Consider the following 21,740-nt stretch of genomic DNA (forward strand, 5'->3'; position numbering starts at 1 on the left):
TGTTTTTTATGTCAAATCTCACAAAAATAGATGGACAGCATAACATATGTGATAATGATAAACACATACTGCATTTAAAGACTTAAGTTCTTTAAGACAACACTTCAAGCTTGCTTTTTTGTTCCCTGGAATTTGGAAAGTACTGCCAACATGCAGCTTACCAAAATCCTAAGAGGAAGGGCTGAACTTTCATTACTGATTATACTTAGCACAGCACTTGTATTTGAATTCTTCACCTCCATGCGCATCCTGTTCCTTCAGAAAGATTTCCTCACACACTGTTATTTATATTTTTAAAATGCCTTATAACATTTTCTCTTCATTCTCTGCAGTGTTTTTTCCTTTTCCTGAACGGCAGTTGTGTTCAATGCCCCTTGCAGCCAGCGACACACCCTGCAGAACACAACACATAATCAAGCACACACGCCCTGCAGAGCAATGTGCTCACTCCAATTCCCAGCCCACCCCGACACGAGTGCTACAAGCATATCCTGTGAATAAAAGCACAGGGGGAAATGTCCTGGGGTGGGCCCTGCCACACAACACCCCCCCAAAAAAACCCACAGTTCAGCTGGGAGCAAACACACCTCGGTATCAGAAAGGGTACAAGTGAATAAGCACTGCACCTTCTGTAACAGTCACTGCACATTCCCAGTTGATGAACGAAGCCTAATTGACCTAAACGATGACTGTATGTACCCAGCTTTACCTTTAGCAAACAACGCTGCTCATAACCCAGTCACAGCACAGTTCCCAATGCAAGAGATGTACCATGAGCCAGAGGCTAAAATAAAACTCAGCTGTGTGTAAGGAATCACAAATAAAACAACAAATGAAATCATATATGAGCGTCACAGAATGTTATATGATGCTGAACAGGTAAGGATCAAGGTTACGCTTTTCTGGGAAAGAGGAAACCTTGAGATCACAAAATAGAGATAAGCAAAATTCATAGATTCACAGAATCATGGAATATCCTGAGTTAGAAGGGACACACAAGGAGCATCCATCAAACTGGCCCTGCACAGGACACCCCAACAATCCCACCATGTCCCTGAGAGCATTGTCCAAAAGCTCCTTGAGCTCTGTCAGCCTGGGGAGCCTGTTCAGTGCCCAACCACCCTCTGGGGGAAGAACCTTTTCCTAATATCCAACCTAACCCTCCCCTGGCACAGCTCCAGCTGTTCCCTTGGGTCCTGTCACTGGTCACAGAGAGCAGAGATTGGTGCTGCCCTTCCACTACCCTTTATGAGAAAGTTGTAGACAGCTATGAGGTCTCCCCTCAGTATCCTCTTCTCCAGGCTGAATTACCAATTATTAATATAAACTCTACAAATTAGTATTAATATAAACTCTATTAATATGAAGTTAAAACTAAAGAATAATGTATAACCTAGAAATTAAGAATATCTCAGAAACCTGAAGATGAATCATTTTACCTCCATAAACAAATTTATGAAATAAATATCCAGGAAGATGATTCAAACAAAGCATTTTTGGTCACTTTTTTTTAATAGGAAGGAGGTACCAGTTTTGTTGTTGTGAGGCATTAGTTAGGAATCCAGATAGAGTCATCCATGATCTGATTTATCTATAAGAAAGTGAACTGGAATGAGGAAAATATTCTTTTTTTTTTGCATGAATTATGAACACAGAATTACGAATGAAGGGATTTGTTTGCTAATTATAGAGCTGAAGCTGATCTTACTCTGTAGTCTTAGGTGAGTCAATTCATCCCTCTGCTTTGGTTTCTTCACTGTTAAAGAGTTCTGAAAATACTGACTTACTTGATTTCAGAGTAGCAGTTTTGCTCAATTAATGTTCCTAATGCAATTTGAAGAGAAACGATAGTTTTAGGTCTACAGTTGTCAGGAAAGCGTTGGGTTTTGCTCACATGAAAAAGAAAACTAACTTTTAAATCAGTTGTCAGTATCAGTTTACTCATTCCAGTTCTAATGATTTGACAACCACCTCGAATAAACCCCTTGCTTTTGGTTCCCTTTCTAACACACAACATGAGCTAAGCTGCCCCACCCAGCTGGACTGCCGACAAATTCCTGTTCTTATCTCAAGCTCGATAGAAGCCTTATGTAATTAAACAATACTGTGACGAGGGTCTTATCTCAGGGCATTAACTTCTTCTTCCCTTGACAAGGATGTAAGTGAGCTGGACCCAACTGGAAAGCAGCTGTGAGCCCATTGCTTTCTTCAGAGTTTGACCTTTCAGTGGAAAATAAAACCTCCAATGTGAGCTCTCGCTGCGTTGTGTTGTTGACACTTGAGCCTGCAGGAGGAAGAACTCTTCAAGGCCACCTCCAGATTTGTCTGCGGCACAAATGAAGAGCTTCTGTAAATCCTTCAGCACTCTCCTGAGTGTTGATGTCTTTGCACAAGACAGTTAATAACAGCTAATGATGTCGGGGCCTTGCCAGAAGCTCAATGAGCACTTGGTTGTGTAACTCTAACTCGATAGGCGCTGTTTGTTTTGGGTTTTTCCACCACAGACAGTACCCCCTGGCTATGCCAAGGCAATTGGTTGACCTCATGAGAGATGAGAATTGTCTCATTAATTTCAGTGGGTTGTTCAGTTTTGGAGCACAATGCAAAGTGCAGCAGGATTCGTGGCTGATCTGGTAGCAATCTGCTGAATATGCTTGCACACTGTGGTTGGACAATTCAGGTGTCTGAGATAAAAAAAAAATGAATTAGCTATTTTTATCTATTCCCTGGGGGCTTCTGAGGGATTATGCCATGTTATCTCATATTCGTGATTGCTCCAGTTTAGTTTTTAACACTCCTAACGTGAATTATTATATCTTCCTTTGAAAGACTATGGCATTGATTAACAACTCTGAGTCTTTGGTAAATTCAATCTGAATTTCTTTTTTTATCCAGGTATGCGCCTAGTTTGTGGGTGAAAGTTAAAAACGGAAAGATGTACATCTCTAAGTAAAGGGATGATGACAGCAGGAGGAAGAAAGCTGCAGAATCAATTAGAAATGCAGTATGTTGCACAGAGCATATTTAGATTGCTGTCGTTTCCCTCTTTCTCTTGCCCTGCTTTTAGATTTAAAAAGCAAGAGTAGCTGTATTTTGTGCCTGCACTGCAATTTAACATGCACTGTATGTGAGTGACAGCAATTCTGAATACAGGAGCAATCACACTACCTGCAGCAAAAAGTCCCTGATGGATGCTACAAGCTGGTGACATTAATATGGGAAGTACCTGAGGTGGTGCATGAAGCAATGCAGGATTAGCCATGTGTATTGCACTGAACCTGGCAGGGATGCAAGAAAAAAGCATTTAGGTAAAATGGCAAGACTGGGGAAATTTCTCACCTAATTAATGGAGAGCTTTTTTTTTTAATTCCCTTGCTTCCAATAAAAATGCAAAAAAGATTTTCAAGAGCAAGTGAAAGAGCCATGCTGGCACCAAAGGAGCTCATTATAGAATCACAGAATGGCCTGGATTGGAAGGGACCTTAAAAATCATCTCATTCCAATCCCCTGCCACAGGCAGGGACACCTTCCACTATCCCAGGTTGCTCCAAGCCCCGTCCAACCTGGTTTTGAACACTTCCAAGGATGGGACAGCCACTGCACCTCTGGGCAACCTGTGCCAGGGCCTCACCACCCTCACAGGGAAGAATTTCTAAATCTAAACCTACACTCTGTCAGTTTTGAAGGCATTCCATTCCCCCTTGTCCCATCACTACACACTCTTGTAAATAGTCTCCCATGCTCTGCTGGGAAGGATATGTGGAGGTGCAGGAGTGGGTGCTCCCCCTTCCTTCACGGGCACTTGGAAGCGTGAGACTTTCCCCGGTCTGTCACCGTGGCTTGGCTCTGTCTCCAGATACAGATCATGCCACATTCACACGCACAGGCCGTTATCACTGCGATGCTGAGGATTCAAAAGACGCCCCACAAAGCCTGAAGCACTGCACCCATGTGAGCGGCCACGCTCTGGCCTGGGGGCCTGGGCAGTCCCGCTGGGCTGGCGGCCGTGTCCACAGGCAGTGCAGGAGGGCTGCCAGGAGCCGAGGGAACGTGGGCAGTGCTGAGGACAGCCGAGCACACTGGGCTGAGCCTGCTCCACTGGGCATGGTCAGCGCTGGGCAGCCCCAGCCCTGAGGCAGGTGCTGAGAGGGTCTGTGGGCACCGACAGGGCCCTTGGGATGTAGTGAGGGGACAGTGGGGCTAAACAGTAGCATGCCCCAGAGTGTTCCCTGTACTCAGCACCTCCCACCATGCTGGGCACTGGTGAGGCCACAGCTCTAGTGATATGTCCAGTTCTGGGCCCCACACTGCAAGGGAGACATTGAGGAGTGGGAGCGTCTTCAGAAAAGGGCAACAGAGCTGGGGAAAGGTCTGAAGAGTCAGTCATGTGAGGAGCATCTGAGGGAGCTGGGGAGGCTCAGCCTGGAGAAAAGGAGGCTCGGGGGGACCTTCTTACTGTCTACAGCTCCCTGATAGGAGGCTGTAGCCAGGTGGGGGTCACTGTCTTCTCCCAGGCAACAAGTGGGGACAGAAAATGGGCTCAAGCTGTGCCAGGGGAGGTTTAGGTTCAACATCAGGAGGAATTTCTTCACAGAAGGAGTGATTAGGCATTGGAAGGGGCTGCCCAGGGAGGTGGCGGAGTTTCTATCCCTGGAGGTGTTGTTTAAGGAAAGACTGGACGTGGCACTCGAGCTCTGGTCTGGTTGACAAGGTGGTGGTCGGTCACAGGTCAGACTCGATGATCTCGGAGGTCTTTTCCAACCTAAACGATTCTGTGATTCCGTGCTGGCAGCGGGGCACTCCGAGCCGCGGGGCACCGCGGGCATCGAGGGGAGCCGGCAAGCTGCGGAGGGGGCCGGGGTGCTGCCGCTGCCTCGGGCTGGGATCAGCCGCATCCCGCATCCCGCATCCCGCACCCCGCACCCCGCATCCCGCATCCCGCACCCCGCACCCCGCATCCCGCATCCCGCATCCCGCATCCCGCATCCCGCACCCCGCATCCCGCTCCCCGCATCCCGCACCCCGCACCCCGCGCTCCCGTAACCCGGCGGCGGAAGCCCCGGCCGGCCCGGCCGCCCAATGGGCTGGTGCTGCGCGCCGGGGCCGGGGCCGTCACTTCCTGGCCCTGCGGCGGCGGCGGCAGCGAGGCGAGAGCCGGGGCCGGGGGCGGCGGCGCCCGCAGCCCGCCCGCCACCAACATGCCCTTTGACTTCAGGAGGTGAGTCGCGACAGCGCCCGCCCGCCCCGCGGGGACCGGCCGCGCCCGCCCCTCGGCGCTCCCCGCCCGGTGGGCAGGGAGGGATGCAGGGATGCACGGGCGGATGGATGGATGGGTGGATGGGTGAAGTAGGTGTGGGCAGGGAAGGGCCGTGGGAACGGGGAGGCTCTGTCCGACGAGCGGCTGTTGTTCCGCAAGTTGGTTGTGCAAAGCCAGAGGAGTTTGTTGTTTGGGGCTTCCCCGGGCAGGACCTCGGGGGGAGCAGCAGGACCTCGGGGGTCACAGATGTGCGTGTCCCACGGGACCCCGCAGTGGGTATAGGGGTGAAGGTGCGGGGACCCTGCTCCTCCCGCAGATCCTTGGGGTCCCGCCGCAGCTTCACGGGGTCACGGTGGGACTCCCACAAAGCTTTAGGGCATCACTCCTTATGGTGGAGCTCCCACAGCATCTTTAGGGGGTCATTCCTTACAGTGTGCAGAAAGCAGTGTCTGATTGCTGGGAACCAACATTGGTGCCTCCACCTTTGGCTTTGCCATCCTGAGCAGGTATGAGTTGTAGGATTTGGCCTTTCTGTGGGGCTCCTGCATCCCCTGGGCCATAGCAGGTAGTGTCAGGTACCAAAGCAAAGTGAAAAAGACCCCTCTGGCTCAAATGGAGCTGAAATAGCAACTGTGGGTTCATTTTGGTTTTGAGCCATTCTTGAGCCAACGATTTGTAACTTTCCAGGTTCAGAGATGCCAATGGGAGGATGCACAGATGAGTTTTCTGATGTAGATTTTACTAGAGCATTAATATTACAATAAAAAATACATGCATTTTTGGGAATATACAGTCTTTTCCATGTAGGATCATCATGACCTGTACATGTGACCCCGTTGAGATGACAGGGGGAAATGGTGATAATGCAGGTTTTTAATTCTCCCAAACAAAAGTTGTGTGTTATATTTTCTCTGTAATTCTAAACCAGGCCTCTCATTTATACAGGCTGACAGGATCTTGTGTGATCCATGGGGCACTGTTGAACATGGAGGCAGTTGCTTCTGAATGAAAACTTGTTGAAGCTGGAAACAGTATCTGCTGGATCTTGTGGGATCTGGGGCCCAGAGCCTCGTTTCTGCTTTTGCATAAAATTTGATAGAAAAAGTCTTCTCAGCTTTGGAGACATTCTGCCAGCTGCGAATCTTATTACCATCTATTTTCAGACTTGTAAAATACATGAACAATAAGGGACCCTGGGTTGTGGCTGTCACTTTGCAATAGCAGATAAAGCAAATGTTATTTCTGATGTCTTTGAAAATGTAATTTTTGTTGGGTCTCAGAATACACTGTGTGGAAACACTGGCTCACCAAGAGAATAATCACCTTAAGAGACAGCACTAGTGCTTCACTTTGGAATGGAACAAAGACATTAAGTAAAGACTGAATGGCAGGGTTTGTGTTAATGAGTTACAAAAAGAGCGGCATCAGTTCAGATCTGCATTTTAAAGATTCACAATTGCAAATAACTTCTTTGTCATTCAGACTGGAGGATTAGAAATAGACACTTCAAAGCTCTTTCTGAAGTAGTAAGCTTGCTGAAGTTCAACTGTTCTCCAAAGATGAATTTTTAAAAGGTTGCCGTCGATATCAGGAATTTTATATTTAAATTACAGAGAAACTAATGTCACGTGCAACAAACCACTTTCCTGTTTTAGAAGCATGAACAGAGTTCAGGGCCAAAATGTTGCAAAGGTTAGAGCCCTTTTTAGATGTTGTGGGTTTTGTTCATTGTGCAGTCAGTGGAACAAAATCTGCTGAGGCTGGAAAATTTTACTGTTGTAGGTGAAGTATGATGCATACGTTAAAAAAAATGTACAGGTACTTCCTGACAACTCCAGAACATACAATACAGTGCTCTTAGAGAAATGAGGTTAGCACCTTGAGTGAGTTTCTGAATGAAGAGGTGACTTTTTCATCGTGTGAAATACAAGGTTTTTCTCTCAGAGATTTCAGCTGGATGTTCTCTGTGGCAGGTACAGTTTGGCACCATGTCTTTAGCACACACTTTGGAGTGGGTGTTACGCCTGTGTATGATTAGAGGTTTGAGTTGTTAAGCAACTTTTAAAAGTGCCCCTTTATATCTACAAGACTCCCAAAATTCAGACATTCCAAGTGGAATGGAGTTTTGGTGTTCTGGAGGCCACAGATTTTGCAGGTCTGTGTTGCTAATGCAGCTGAAAGAATCACTGTCCTTAACTGCTCTTGTCAGGACATTTGGGAAGGCAAGGTCTTGTTGTTGTTTTATCCTCCCTTTACTGAGAGCTTTTATTTTTGATGTTTTAGATTGGCAGGATATTGACAGCTGACATCAGTAGAGAGGGGCATAGACCTGATAGAAGTTCAGGCCTCAAGCTCTGTTTCCACAGAAGGTAGCTCTAGCATGAATAGGTTTCCAGAGTCTCATCTGGAGACAATAGAGACACCAATGACAAGTAATTAAAACAGCCCATGATCAAAAATATGCACAGCCCATGATCAAAAATATCCCTATTCTACACCAACTAAAAGTCAAAGAAAGCCTTTCCATCTATGGGACTAAATCTCCTTCCTCTCACCTAGAATTACGGGTTCATATCTGGTCTGACTGAAGAACCCAAAGTGCCTAAACATCTTTCTTGAAAGTGTCTCCATCAGTTAATCTGAGCCATGTTTATTGGTTCATGTCATGGTTCCATATTGGAAGTAGCTTGTTTTGTTACTTGTAATTTTTTGTACTGGTTTTTTTTTCTGTAGGACTTCTGTTTCCTTGGCTTATCGATAGTTCCCTTTGCTAATACCAAAAGCACTTAATTCATAAATAAAACAATATTTTCACAGTAAATTCATGTGAATAATAATCATTCTGTCCCAAGTATCTTTAGGGTTTTAATAATACTTAGTACCTACCTAATGCTTTTCATATTTCAAAGCATTTCATTCATGCTAATCTCTCCAGTCCTGCTGTGATGTTGGTATGAAACCAAGTTTTCAGCTTCCAGATTGGAGCCTTCACTGCAGGTCTGTTCAGTGCATGTCACAAGACACCAGCCCTCCTACAGAATTCCTAAATCAGTTTGTATTTCCAGAAGGCCTGGTTCTTTCCTATTTTTTAAAACCCATTTGGCTGAAAGAGGCAGGCAGATTTGTCCTTGTTTCCCATCCCCTGGTTCCTTAGAACTTGTGTCAGCAAAGCAGCTTCGTACCTATTTTGTTGGGGATTTTGAGTTATCTCACTGGAGCTGAAAGGGTATTTCCCCCTCAAGCCTTTAAAGCCCAGTGTCACCTGCACACTTGCAGCATCTGAGGATGGTTAAAATCATAATTAGATTAAACTGTAAGCCTGGGTCATCTTGAGTGGTGATTATGGGCCAGAAGGTTTCTCGTATGTTGTGTGATCCGGTTAGCAGGAGCTTGAGCTGGTGCTGGGACTTCAGACTGCTCTGGTGTTGAGAATTACATACATAAAAACGAAAATTACAGATGTAAAAATAAGTTACTCCTTTGCAGTGGATGTGGACATGATAGAGAGAAACGTTACTGCAAGTTCTCTGACTTTGGTGGCTTTTCTTTGCACCTGCCTATTTGCATGAAGGAGTTACTGATGGGTTTGTAAGATACTGAAACTTCTAAACTATTTTGGTAACTTTAATTGGTTAGACTGAGAAAAACTAAAAGAGACCACTCTGAAACCAAGTTTTTGTTCTAATTCTGGGTAATTCTCAGTTGTGCCCTGGCGAAGTGTGGCACATATCCATGAGTCCTTATTTTTATATTTAACTGAGAAATTCACAATTCCTTTCCCACAATTAATCATTGTGATGTTTTCATTAGGGATTTGTTGTTGTTGATTGGTTTTGGGGTTTGGTTTGGTTTTCTCAGTGTCATAACCTGTATGAAGTAACAGTGTATTATATCCAGATTTTGGAGGTCATGGGAAAGGAACCAGGCTTAGAAAGGATTTAGATTTAAATGCTGATGTAGTGTGGAAGGCAAAGACTCTTATTCCATCGTCACAGTACAATGGGCCCCCACTGTCAGCTGTTCTTTGGCACATCTGTGATAAATGGTATTTTAATGTGGGTATTCTGATTCAGATATGAAGTACATTTTTATTGTTTTGAGACACAGGCAGGTCTTTGCTTCAGTTCCTGAAGGTCTTTTTAAAATCAAATTGTTCAGTTTTAGCAGAAGCTGACACATATCCAACCTTATTTTGGGAGAGAGGATATGTTTGGTTTTAAATTAGACCTAAGAGTTGTGATGGTGAATAGGCAAAGTGATGCTCAGACATCTGACCTGGAACAATTGTGGAATCAATTCCTGACCAAATTAATGACGACAAACCAGTGGATTGATGATAGGTGATTTTGAGTCTGAGGAGAAAAATCTTTTCTGAACCAAGCAACCCCTTGGACAACTTCTCATTCACTTGTGAGCTTAAGGAAAATAACTTATTTTAGGTTTTAGCCTGCAGAAAAGAAGGAACAAAGTTGACTTTCATGATCCCACCATTTTCCTTTTGACGATTTGTGAGGGTCACAACTGAAAATCATAGAATCAGCTGGGTTGGAAAAGACCTCCAAGATCATAAAGTCCAACCCTTGATCCAACACCACCGTGGTTCCCAGACCATGGCACTAAGTGCCACGTCCAGTCTCATCTTAAAAACCTCCAGGGACAGTGACTCCACCACCTCCCTGGGCAGCCCATTCCAATGCCTGATTATTCTCTCTGTAAAAAGTTTCTTCCTAATATCAAACCTAAACCTCCCCTGGTACAGCTTAAGACCATGCCCTCTTGTCCTATTGCTGGTTGCCTGAGAGAAGTGACAAAATCTTTCTGTAGCCCCTCAAATCTCCCTTCAACTTGTCTGGGATTTGTTTGCCCTGTGTTTGAACATTTGCCAGTCGTTATGCAGAAATGGTGACTACTCAATGCTTTGGCATTGCCTAATAAATATCAAATGTTAGTGGAAATGTACATGTTTGCTCAGGAATTTTCAGTTGCAGTGTGAGCCAGCACTGCGTTTCCCGTCGGATCCGGGTGCTTTGTGCTCCGTGCACCTGCTGGCACCTTCCCAGCACCTCCTTTAACTGGCTGCATCCACACACACTCCTTCCTTTGGCAGAATTACTCGCTGAACTTACTTTGGAGGAGAGGCACCGTGAGCTCATTTGTTAGCAGGTGCATGGTGGTGATAGCAGCAGGGAGGCGTGTTCTTGGCTGAAGCAGAGTGGGGAGGGTGAGAGGAGAACTAACAGCTCAGACTGGCTGGTGTGGCATCTCCTGATTGCACGGGTTGTGCTGCTGGTTTGTGCAAGCAGTGGCACAGCAAAAAGGGTTGTGTGTGCCCTGTGCACAGTCCCTGTCGCGGTCGCAGACGTTGCCACTTGTACAGTGATTTGGTTCACAGTCCTAAATCCTGTATGTGATGGAGCTGGTAGCCAGCACTCCCTCAGTTAGTGTCTACACCAATAACTAGCAGCCTAGCACGGCTGTGTATTGGGTAGTTGCCTCTCTACGCTCTGCAGAACCCACATTGTCTCTCTGGCTACTGAAGTGATACCTGAGTTCTCCAAAGTGCCTGTAACTGCAAGGGAATTTCATCCCGAACTGCAGCCACGTCTGGCGAGCAAGTTCCAGTTCACATTGTGCAATGTCGCTGGTAAACAACCCTTCCAAGTGGTGTTGCTGCCACCTTACGTAATTACCAAAGTGGTTTTGGTGCCAGGCAGTACCATGACTAACTTTGTTTCAACAATAGCCCTTTGAGGGCACCTGAGAAATTATTCTGCAGTCACAGCAGTCAGATGGGCAAGCAGAGCTGTACAGACAGAGTCTGTTGATGTTTGTGCCACAAATAACTGATTATACATAGCATGCATGTATGTAGATATTTCTTCCTAAGTCTCCCTAATACATAATTTCTCTTGAAATACAGTTGGAGTAGAATTTTTTTTCCTAAGTATAGAAATATTAAAGTCCGTCTTGGTAGGAGAGTTCTGTATTGTTCCTTCTGAACTTTAACTGTCCTCCTTTGCTCAGTCCTTGGTGACACAGATGCTTTCTTCATGCCATCATAGTTCATTGCTGTGAAAATGTCTGAATCACACTGTAAACAGAGCTGAAGCAATACCACCAGCGTGGACTGGGAAGCTGTGGATGTTGTTGAGCTTGTATTTTGAAGACTGCTTGTGTATTTTTTGGGCATGTAATTCAAATGGTGGAGGTGGTGAGAATAGTCTTGCAATGAACGAAGAAATGGTGGAACAGTCTTGTTTTTTTTGTCTTCTATCCAAGCACAAACCCTGAACTGTCGTCTAGGTATTCCTGTACAGAGCCAACTGCTCTCAAAATGGAAAACTTGTTCTGCCAAAACGTTAACCACAGTCTTGCCATGACCTACAAAATCTTGCTTATACTGAAATGTTTGAGTATTTTAGTAGTAATCATGGCAGACACACACACAAGACTAGTCTGTGCGACAGTGCAACTTGCTGTGTTTGAACTGTGTGTGTTTGGATATTTGCTTTTCTGTTGGTGTTTTTTAAGGATGTTTCCAAATCAGATCTATTTAGTTTAATTCAGAGAAGCCATAAAGATTGGCATTTAATAGAAGAGCCTTCAAAATGCCCTGTTAATGCAGGCAGACAAGTATAACTGCTGACAGGATTTCAGGAGGTCATGGCTTCTTAGTGTTTATTTAACAATCATATCCCAAGGCAGATCATTTGGCTTCCAAATTGCTGTCCATCTCTGTAGACCACTGGGTGCTGTGAATAAAGCAAGCCCACCACTTCAGCCAGTAATGTAAATATGACTTTGTTTTCTGATAAACATGAAGTTTCAGAGCCTTGGTCAGATTCCATGTCACTCTAAGTCAACTGTGACCCTGTTGCATTGAAATCTGATTCTGGTTGCTGCATTATAACAGGTTGTATCTGGACTAAAAGCTGCTGGTAAACCTGATCTCCAACTATAACTTGCAGCTCTTGGGCCTGCATCAGTTATGTTCTTCTACTGGGATAACATCCATCAGATGTTTCCTGGAAACATCTGAAAACCAGGAACTTCACTTGGAAGCCAGATGATGCAGGAGAGCTGTACTTGCTTGTAGGTAATACAGTAACATGCAAATAAAAAGTGGGACTGAGTTGTAGAAGCATGTACAGGAATTCTTGTCTCCTTACATTGGAATTCAAATAGGAGAATAAACCTGAGCTGGTCGCTGCAGGTTTATTCATATTTTGAAAAAGTACAATATATTTGAATCCTCAATTGATGCTTTGGGAAAGGATCTGCCTTTTTGTCTGTAAATCTTGTGTATTAATGGATTTTGTCCTATAGAACTTCCTTTGGAGGAGAAGGAAGACTTGGTTGTGAGTGAGTACCAATGTCTGCTCTCTCAAGTCAGGGTTCTGCTGTTCTTAACCTGTGTCAGCTTTAGACAAGTACCAGTTCTTGTCTGAGCCTCAGTTATTGAATTGTTTCAAGGGAACCTTCCTGTGCTTGCTCACTCTGCAGAGCAGTGGTTGAACTGGACTGGTCCAGCCTGAGATTGTGAGCCTGGATGATGTGTAGGAGTTTCCCTCATGGATCTGTAGAAATCTCTGTCATGCAGTAGAATATGGATTGGTCTGTGCACTTTTGAGGGAAGCTTTAAGAATATGGAGCTGTTTCCTTCACAGATCCCTCCCTTGCCTTTTTTTTCCCCTTCCCCAGATGTTTCATTTGTTCATGCTCTTTTGTACCAACTTCTGACTTTTGTGCTGAGCAAGTGCAGCTGGGACTGAAACCAGAAAGTAGCTTCCACAAATAAAATTTACATGTCTCTGTTGCTAATTTTATCTTACCAGATCTTGTTTCAAGGTGTTCAGCAGTACAAGGCAGCAACAGAGTCTTGCTGTTCTGTGATTCCTGGAAGCTACAGGAAAGACTACAGTACAACTCTTTTTTTTCCATAGCTCTGCCTGGATTATGCTCCAAGTTGTGTGTAGGGAATTTCTTGGAAATCACAGTCTAACTTTGAATTTTGTTCAGTGTCTGCTGGAGATCAGGACTGTTGTTTGTGGGGAGGGCTGAGGAGCTGGCCAGTAAGGCCAGTAGCCTGGCAGCACTGGGAACCAGCAGCTGTGGGCAGTGGGTTGTTGGGCATTGGAATGGGCTGCCCAGGGTGGAGTCCCCATCCCTGGAGGTGTTCAAGGAGTGACTGCACGTGGCACTCAGTGCTCTGGTCTGGTTGACAAGGTGGGAATTGGTCACAGGTTGGACTCGATGATCTTGGAGATCTTTTCCAACCTCAGTGATTCTGTGATTCTATGAATGTGGCAGGAGGTAGAGGAACCCTGAGCTTGCAGGTCTCAAATTGGGAAAAGGAGGGATGTTCAGGACTAGGGGTCTCAAAAAGGATGGAATGGGTGATGGTGGGAGGTGTTGGGATGTGCTGGGGAGCTGCAAGAACAAGAATCTCTGAGTTTTAGTTTACTTATGACATTCAAGTATCTGAACAATTTACTTAGTTTGGGGAGCAGCCGTGTGTGTTAATCCTGATTCTCTCTGATCTCCAGAATATGCTGCTCCCACTCAGGAGTACAATGGCTCTTGTTCATAGTTCAGAGAAGGGCTGGATCCCTTTGAATACCAGTCCCCTTACTTGAACATTTTTCTTCATGACACTTTTCTCCTGTTTTGATGAAGCAGAGTATAATTGGTTCACTTTATTAAAAATACATGTCTCTTCCATCCTTCATTTTGACACCTGCTTCACTGCCTAAAAGGAAAGAAAATACTTGCTGGCAAGAGTCCAACTTTGAGTATTTGAGATTATACTTTCCTCCTCCTCCTGATTGCTTTTGAAATTTGTTTGAGCCTAATATTTTATTTGGAAGGAAAAAAAAAGGTGATGTACTGCTTCCTGTTTTCCATTCTTCAGTGTCACCTAAAACAGTTGCACTTTTGGTGTATTTCAGCAATAACAATTGTTGTGTGTGTTCTTGAGCAGCAGAGAACAAGCTTAATATGCACTGAAAGAATAAAAGCACAGAATTTAGAACATAGTTGGCAAAAAGGTGTTATGGAGGGACAGCATGATGACTGGCAGGAGGGAGCAAACAGGAGAACCAGCTCCTTGGAAAGGAATCAATTTAAATGGGAGCAGAACGTATGAATTTTTTGTGCCCTTTTTCAGCAGCTGTTGTGGAGATTCGTAGTCTTTTGTCCTAGAAATAAATGGGTTTGTTTTTTTGTCCCTGTGCAAATCCTTTACCTGCTAAGTAAGGAGCAGGCCAGATGACATAATGCTGCAGAGGCTGATGCCTCCGATGTTCTCTCAGCCCCTTTCCCTGTGTCCAGTTACCCAAAGGCTGGATTATATAATTAATGACAGTACTCCTGGCTTAACCTTGTTTTCTTGTTCTCAATACTCCTCCTTGTTTCAGAAACTTCCTCTGTTAGTTTCATTATGTTCTTGGAACTAGAATTAAGAGGGAGGAGCTGGCTGGCAAGGAAACCTCTTCCTACATTTCATTCCTGGGCTTAAAAGTCTGGAGAGTCAGCAGGTCGAAAAAAATAACTATTTGCTTTGAAAAGTGGTGTGATGTTGTGAGTGAGAAATCAGTCATACAGAATTTGAAAATTGCAGTCTTCACCTGGTTGCAGTCCAGATAAACTGGTTTAAAACTCCATTAGCCCCTCCACATCCCTATCTGGTCCTTCCTGTATCGGAGCTTGCTCAAAGTGGTTCAGGATTAAACAGTTTCCGATATAATTCTGAAGCCTTGCTAGTTTGTCCATTAAAGCTCAAGTTGTGGAGTATATGTATTAGTATCCCATTGTGTGTAAATGAGGGCTAGCTGATTACTTAATGATGTGTGTGTTATCTGCTGTAATGCAGGTGTTAATCTTATAAAATGTGTTAATAACTGCTTGGTATTTACAAGTATCGGCTTATTAGTCCTGCTTTGAATCTGTGTTTGCATCTGGAACTCACATTCCCAGCCAGGCTTTGGTGTTTGTATATTCAGTGTTTACTTGCTGTGTGAAACTGAGATTAACAGGATCACTTATCTTACTTTCCATGTGCTTCAAAGTTTGTGTCCCAACTCACAAAACCATCAGGATTGTTCATAAACGTGCACTCCAGGCACAACCCTGTTAGTGAACCAAGGTTCAGCTCTTGCAGAGCACATCCAGTTTGTTTTCATAAGCCACCTTCCTGCAGCTTTCAAAGAATCACAGAATATTCTGAGTTGAAAAGGACCCACAAGGATCATCAAAGTCCAGCTCCTGGCCCGGCACAGGACACCCAAACAATCCCACCATGTGCCTGAGGGTGATGTCCAAATGCTCCTTGAGTTCTGTCAGCCTTGGGGCCGTGACCACTGCCCTGGGGAGCCTGTTCAGTGCCCAGTCACCCTCTGGGGGAAGAATCTTTTCCTAAAATCAGCCTAACCCTCCCCTGACACAGCTCCAGCCATTCCCTCAGGTAGAAGTTGGAGCTTTGCTCAGTGATGCTTCACTATTTGCAGAGTTTTTCACCTGCAGATTTACACGTGCTTGAGGAAAGGTGGGCAGATGTTACCAGATGCTGCTGTGCAAAATGTACAAGCTGAAGAAGAAAGATTTGACTGGAACAGAAATTGCACAGTGAGTCAGCGCCGGGAGCAGAACAGAATTCAGGTCTGTTGGCTCCCACTGCTGCATCCCATCCCTGGGATTGTAGTGTGGCTGTCCTGGAGCTGTCCTGAGCTGCTCTCTGCACATTATGTTCTCATCTGCCAGCAGACAGGAAACATAGAAATGTCATTTAAACAAAGAATTAACCGAATTAAGGGCTCGAAATCAGTAGTTCCTATTTTCTTCCTCTGCTGCTGACTTCCTACCATTGTTTTCCCACCCAGTAAAACAGATTTCACCTACTTTGCTGTACTGGAAGAAGAGTTATTGCCTTTTGTCTGTGCTGGATTGTAGGATCTAAGTGTTCCTGCAGAGTTGTCAGAGCATGCACTTGTTTTTGGGTGGGAAGAAAAGCAGCATGAGCTAAAGAAAGGATTTCAGAATGAAATCTTGAACTGATATTTCCACATGAGAAGTGAAAAAGCAGTGCTTTCTATGCATGTGTAGAGGAAGGCATAAGAATAAGGCAGCTCTACTTCTTTGGACTGTTTTAGGGTGAATTTACTTGTACGTAGAAATTCTTCCTTCCTTGCTAGATCTGTGGAACAAAATTTTGGATTTTTACCCAGCATGGGTACAGGAAGGACCAAAGGAAGTTGAAAATGCAGAGGGAGTTGGAATTCACTGCTTTTTTAGAGTAAAGTAAGAGAGGTTTTGCTTAAAAAGACATGCTGTTCTTGATGTTTCCCCAATTAAAGCCCATCTTTTTTCCTCATTTAGAGACTTGCTCCAAACTGCTGGTCAGACCGGGTCTGACTTTTTATTGTAGCAGCTTTCAAGCACGTGGGGTACAAAATCCAGCCCACAGCATTGCTGAGCAGCCTCTGTCACCTGCCCAGCAGTCTGCTCATTCCTCTCCCTTCTCCCAGGGGAATCTGGTGATTTCCAGCCCCTACCAGGGTCACCATGCAGAGGAGAGTTGTGTCCTGCTTGTTCCTTTATCATTGTTGTTCCAGGTACCAGCTGTTCTCCAAGTCACTGTTTTGGTTATTTCACATATTCTGTTGTTTGGCACATGGAACGGGATAACTGTTCTTCCAGGACATCTCTGCATACCCCAGGAATCAGCCTGCTGTTGCACTACTGAATAAAATCAATTTACCAAGTAAAGAGGTTAATCTTTTTATCTCTGATCCTGGGCACAGTAGTTCTAGGTATGGTTTTAACAACTGTGAACAATAAAAATCCCTCCAACTACTTCAAACAAGTGTCTGGGATTTTATTTTTTTAAGTAAAAATGGTATTTTGTTAATCAAAAGAGCACCATGTGTGCAAACCTGACTCAGCTGGGCTGTTTGTTCTACCTATACATTTCCTTCAGCTTGAACAGCCACATTGAAAGCTAAATTGGTGGGCTTAGATTTTTCCTTTATACTGAAGTAACAGCTTTGCTTTTCAAGATCTTACCACAAGTGTCTGATGTGCTTTTTAGGAAGGAACAAAGCCAGCAAATATGCTCTGACAGAGGTACCTGCCTGCCTTTGGTGGAGTGAGGGTGTATGTATAAGCCTGCTTCGTTTTATTTAGGGCTACATGGCCTCTGAAGAGGTTAAAAGCCACCTGAGTGCCTGATGGCTTGTGCTCTTCAGCTGGTGTGGTTGGGTGCCTACTGCCCAGAAGCTTTGTTGACAAAGTGGGGAGGAATTGTCCCGAAATCATTGTTTGAGAGCAGTGACCCAAGGAAACAGAGGAACAGTTGCTGCCTGTTAAACGACTTGGAAGCTCTTAGCTAAGTGACTTGATTTTTGATTTAAAGTCTTTTATTCTTCAAGTAGCACTGGAGTATTCTCTATGCCTTCCTAGCTTCTCTCAGTTCTTTCGAGCACCTTATAATCTTTTTTTTTTTTGCCTGTCTCAGTTAAGGAAGCACTGAGAGATAAAGTCCTGGGGCAGCATTGTCACAGAATGGATCAGGTTGGAAGGGACCACAGTGGGTCATGTGGGGAGTGGACAGGGAGTATTTCAGTGGGTGATCACAGACCCACTGTACCTCGGGCTGGTGGGGAGGCAGGTTTTCTCTTATACACTTAGTGCTTCTAATTCTTACACTTAGGTTCAATGACCAAAGAAGATGCCTGAGAAGTCAGCAGATCACACAGACAGAAATGCTCCTTGACACTAAGCAGCATGCCTTTGGTGGGAAGGTTTCTCTAGAAATACCACTGGGGATTAAAGGAAGGGCGTTTCCATTTGGCCATTGGTCTCCAGCCTGAATGATCTTGCTCTGACAGCAGTCAGAGCTTCCTTTTGATTCCACGATTTCAAATGGAAGATAACCGATGTGGCCTCCTTTTTTGCCCCTTCCCTTCTGCCTGCAGGCTACACTGATTTGGGGAGGGGGAGAAGGAAAGCTTCTGATCTCCCCTTTGTAACACCAACCTCCGCTGAAGTATTTATTCCTGGAGAGAGAAAATGGAGTCTGTTTGTGCACAGTCATCTTTGAATGTCAGATGGACTTAATCCAAGTTATATTTACCATGGCTGAGTTTCTTCCTGCTTCCCATGTCCTCTTTGTAAACAATAAAGCATTTTATGCAAAGAGAGCTGCTGGATTCTCAGCTGTAAGTGGTGTCTCTGCTAAGAGCCTTAATCGTAGCAGGAATTGAATGAATCTGTCTGTAAACTCTTCTGCTGTCTCTAGGGATGCTTCTTCCAGAGGTGGTAGTGGCAGGAATACAAGGAAACAAAGCTGTGTGGTAGCCCATGCTGTGGGCTGGTGGAAGACTCTTCAGACCCATCATTCCAGCTCATTTCACGTGCACTTAAACGTGTTTCCTGAAGTGGGGTTGAGGTTGCTCATTCTCTTCTCACTTCACACCTGCCTTGGTTTCCTGAACTGCTGAAAATCAAGAACATACAGTTATACAAATCTTGTGGGAAGAGCTGACTGTCTGTCTTTGCATCAGATCTGTAGCTCCTGTGGGGAACCAAATAAGGGGGATAGAACAAACCAACTCTGCTTTCTGTCTGGGACAGAGCGATATAACAGAAATGTTTGAGGAGGCAGATAGGAAATGGTAAGAGAAAGAAAAGAAGTATGCAGAGTGACAAATCCCAAGGTTATGTACTTGTCCCTAGGGAAAACTAATCCTTCTCAAAGTTAAGGATGATTTGTCTCTTTAATAGCAGCTGAGTAGAAATTGTTAGTTGGCTGGATTCACTGATGTCTATGTGAAGTAATTAGAGAGTCTGGTGTAATTCTGAGGGATGTGGCCTAAAAATGAATTTGTTTAGAATGTCTAAATGGTAGATGCTCTCAAAGAAGGCAAGACATTAGATGTTTTCTAACCTTTTATCAGACAGAGCTGCCTCAAGATGACTCTTGTCAAGGATGAAATGGATGTTGGCATAGGCTTGACTGTCCAAGGTTGTGTTAGGCAGCTGCCTTGCTCTTTGTGTATCTTCCACTGTGCATGTAGGTTTTTTTTATGTAGTTTTCATCAAAAGCAGTCTGGGATTGTTGTTTTGAATGAATTTATGTTCCCAGAAATGCACAGTGCATCATTTTTTCTCTCCACCTGAAAAAGAAAAAACAGTATAACAAATAGAGTGCTTTATCTTCTTATGACAAAAAGCACCTTTTTGTTTTATTAAAGACTGAGTTTCTTAAAACTTAATGTGTCTGCATGGGCTACCTCTGTGTCATTACATTTCTTGGATGTGGCAAGTACAGTGTGTTACAGTAGAAACTGCCTCTTCCACGTTGTAACTCCTTTTACTGGTGAGTGTGTCATGAGTGGACTTTGTAAGGAACAGTCAAGTTCTTTGTTAGATTAGTCAGGAATTGGCATGTGTGTGGAGAAACAGTGACCTCATGCCTTCTCAAATTCTTGGTATTTGAGGTCTGCAGCCATACTCTGATCCCCTTTTCTTTGGTTTGCGAGAAGGACTCGACAAATGGGGAAAACCAGAAGGAATATTTCACTAGAATTTACCTCCATTTGGCAGCTACTTGCTGTCAAACTGGGGAGGGGCATTACCAGCACATGAGCAGAAGTGCAAACAAGTTTTGGAAACTGCTTGGACCGGCTTATATTCCCCTGTGGAGTGTCAAGGAAACAGTTCTTGCATGAAATAGTTCCTCAAAGACCAGCTTAATCTAGTTTCACTTTGTAGAGCAGAGAGCTTGGCCTACAAATGCAGTGTTAGCTGGTGTGCCAGGCTTTGGAGGTTGCTTGCTTGGTGTGTAAAAGGGTGAGTGGTTTTAGTGGCAGTTGTGTTTTTGAAAAGGCTGTGAAAAGACTGACATTCCTGCTTTCTGACTTAGGCACTTCCCTTGGGAGTGAATGAAACTGCACTGCAGATACATAAATATTGTGTGAGAAGGGGGAATCTCCACAGAAATCTGAGTGGTACAGCCCAAATCAGTGGCCCACAGCCTCCCACTGAAGGGTTGATGCCATTGAAGATAGGAGTTGTTATTTCTTTGCTTCTTTGTGCTGTGATTTAAACTTGAGCCCTTGACCAAGGGGTTTTGTTAGTCCAGGAAGACATTTCACCTTGGCAGGGTGTGTTATTCTTCATTTCTTTGAGAGGTGTTATGGCATCTAATGGATTTTTGTGGAGATGTTGCTCCCTTCTCGTAAGCACTTATCCAGCACTGAGTCTGTAACATAAAGCATGTTGGAATACAAACACTGGCTCGACAGTCCTTCAAATTTCTTATTGCAGTAACAATGTAGTCTCTATAGTGTTTTGAAAGTTAACCTTTCTGTGTTTGATAATTCCCCCTTTGTGTAATTTAGTCACATCTGCTGTAGAATTGCCAGCTGTTTGGTTAACTCAATAGTGAAGTTCTGGTTTTGCTGGAAAATATGTTGCTCCTGCAAGTTGTTCCTTCAAGTGAAGTTATTTGTTAGTGAAAGAAATTGTTCCAGCAGCACTAAGTTGTCTCTTTTTTTTCAGAGATCTCAAAGCTACTGATGTGTAATAAAATTAAGGTAGTTGTTCACTGTACACTGGACTTGTTACTGAGAGTGAGTAATGTCACCAGGAATTAGTGACCTCAGCTTCAAGTGTGGTATCTGCTGAAAAACAGATGCCACTTCTAGAAGCTGGTTAATATGGGAAGTGAAGAATCAAGTGTTGTTTCAACATTGACATTTTTCTGTGTGAATCACAGCCATGGACCCTTTGGTGCTGAGACAGGATGACATGATGGATTTGCATTACCATTTACTTGCTAAAGGTGGAATGTCAGCCATGATACTGATTGGGTTTTAATTTTTTAAAATCATCTTTGACATCAAAAATGTAATTTGCTGTAATGGATGCTCATGTCCTCTAACTTTCAGGATGTGCTGCAGAAGTACCTGTGATAAAGTCGGTATGCTTCAAAAAGACTAATTTTTAAACATTCAGTTCTTCTGGGGAAAAGCATAATCTGCCCAAAGAACAAAAGCATTTTTCCCCTGTCTTTGAGCATTAAAGATAAATTTCTGAATCATCTGAGGAGTGGAAAGGGATGAAAATTAATCTGTTTGCTGCTGATTTATGGGGCCTGAATTCTATTCTGTGACCCAAGTGCCACTTGAGAATGTGTTGCACTTCTGCTTGATTAACTGGAATCCAAAATTCTGTCCAGTAAACAGTCTTTCCCTTGCCTCTTAGTTAAATCAGTAAAACCAGACCTTGCAGAAGGGTACATGAAGATGTGCCCACTCCAGAGTTGTGTTTCAGTGCTCCACGGAGCTAAAACTTCTGCTGTCTCTTTGCAGGAACTTCACAGAGTGCATCAGTAATTTAGGGATAAACTACTCCTGGGGGCCAGGAGTTGGACTCAATGATCCTGGTTGATCCCTTGCAACTCAGGAGATTCTGTGATTAAATT

At 44.2% G+C, this 21,740-nt stretch overlaps 1 protein-coding gene across 1 annotated transcript in view; it reads left to right on the forward strand.

Annotated features, from left to right (window-relative positions):
• Positions 1–5,056: 5,056 nt before the first annotated feature.
• ERGIC1 (endoplasmic reticulum-golgi intermediate compartment 1) overlaps positions 5,057–21,740 on the forward strand; it is a 60,554-nt gene continuing 43,870 nt past the window's right edge. Inside the window, exon 1 of the mRNA XM_064671765.1 lies at positions 5,057–5,218. Within this exon, the coding sequence (XP_064527835.1) occupies positions 5,199–5,218 (20 nt within the window). The 5' untranslated portion in view covers positions 5,057–5,198. The remainder of the gene's footprint in view (positions 5,219–21,740) is intronic.

This window comes from Pseudopipra pipra, chromosome 15 (genome assembly GCF_036250125.1).
Source record: "Pseudopipra pipra isolate bDixPip1 chromosome 15, bDixPip1.hap1, whole genome shotgun sequence".
Taxonomy (NCBI): domain Eukaryota; kingdom Metazoa; phylum Chordata; class Aves; order Passeriformes; family Pipridae; genus Pseudopipra; species Pseudopipra pipra.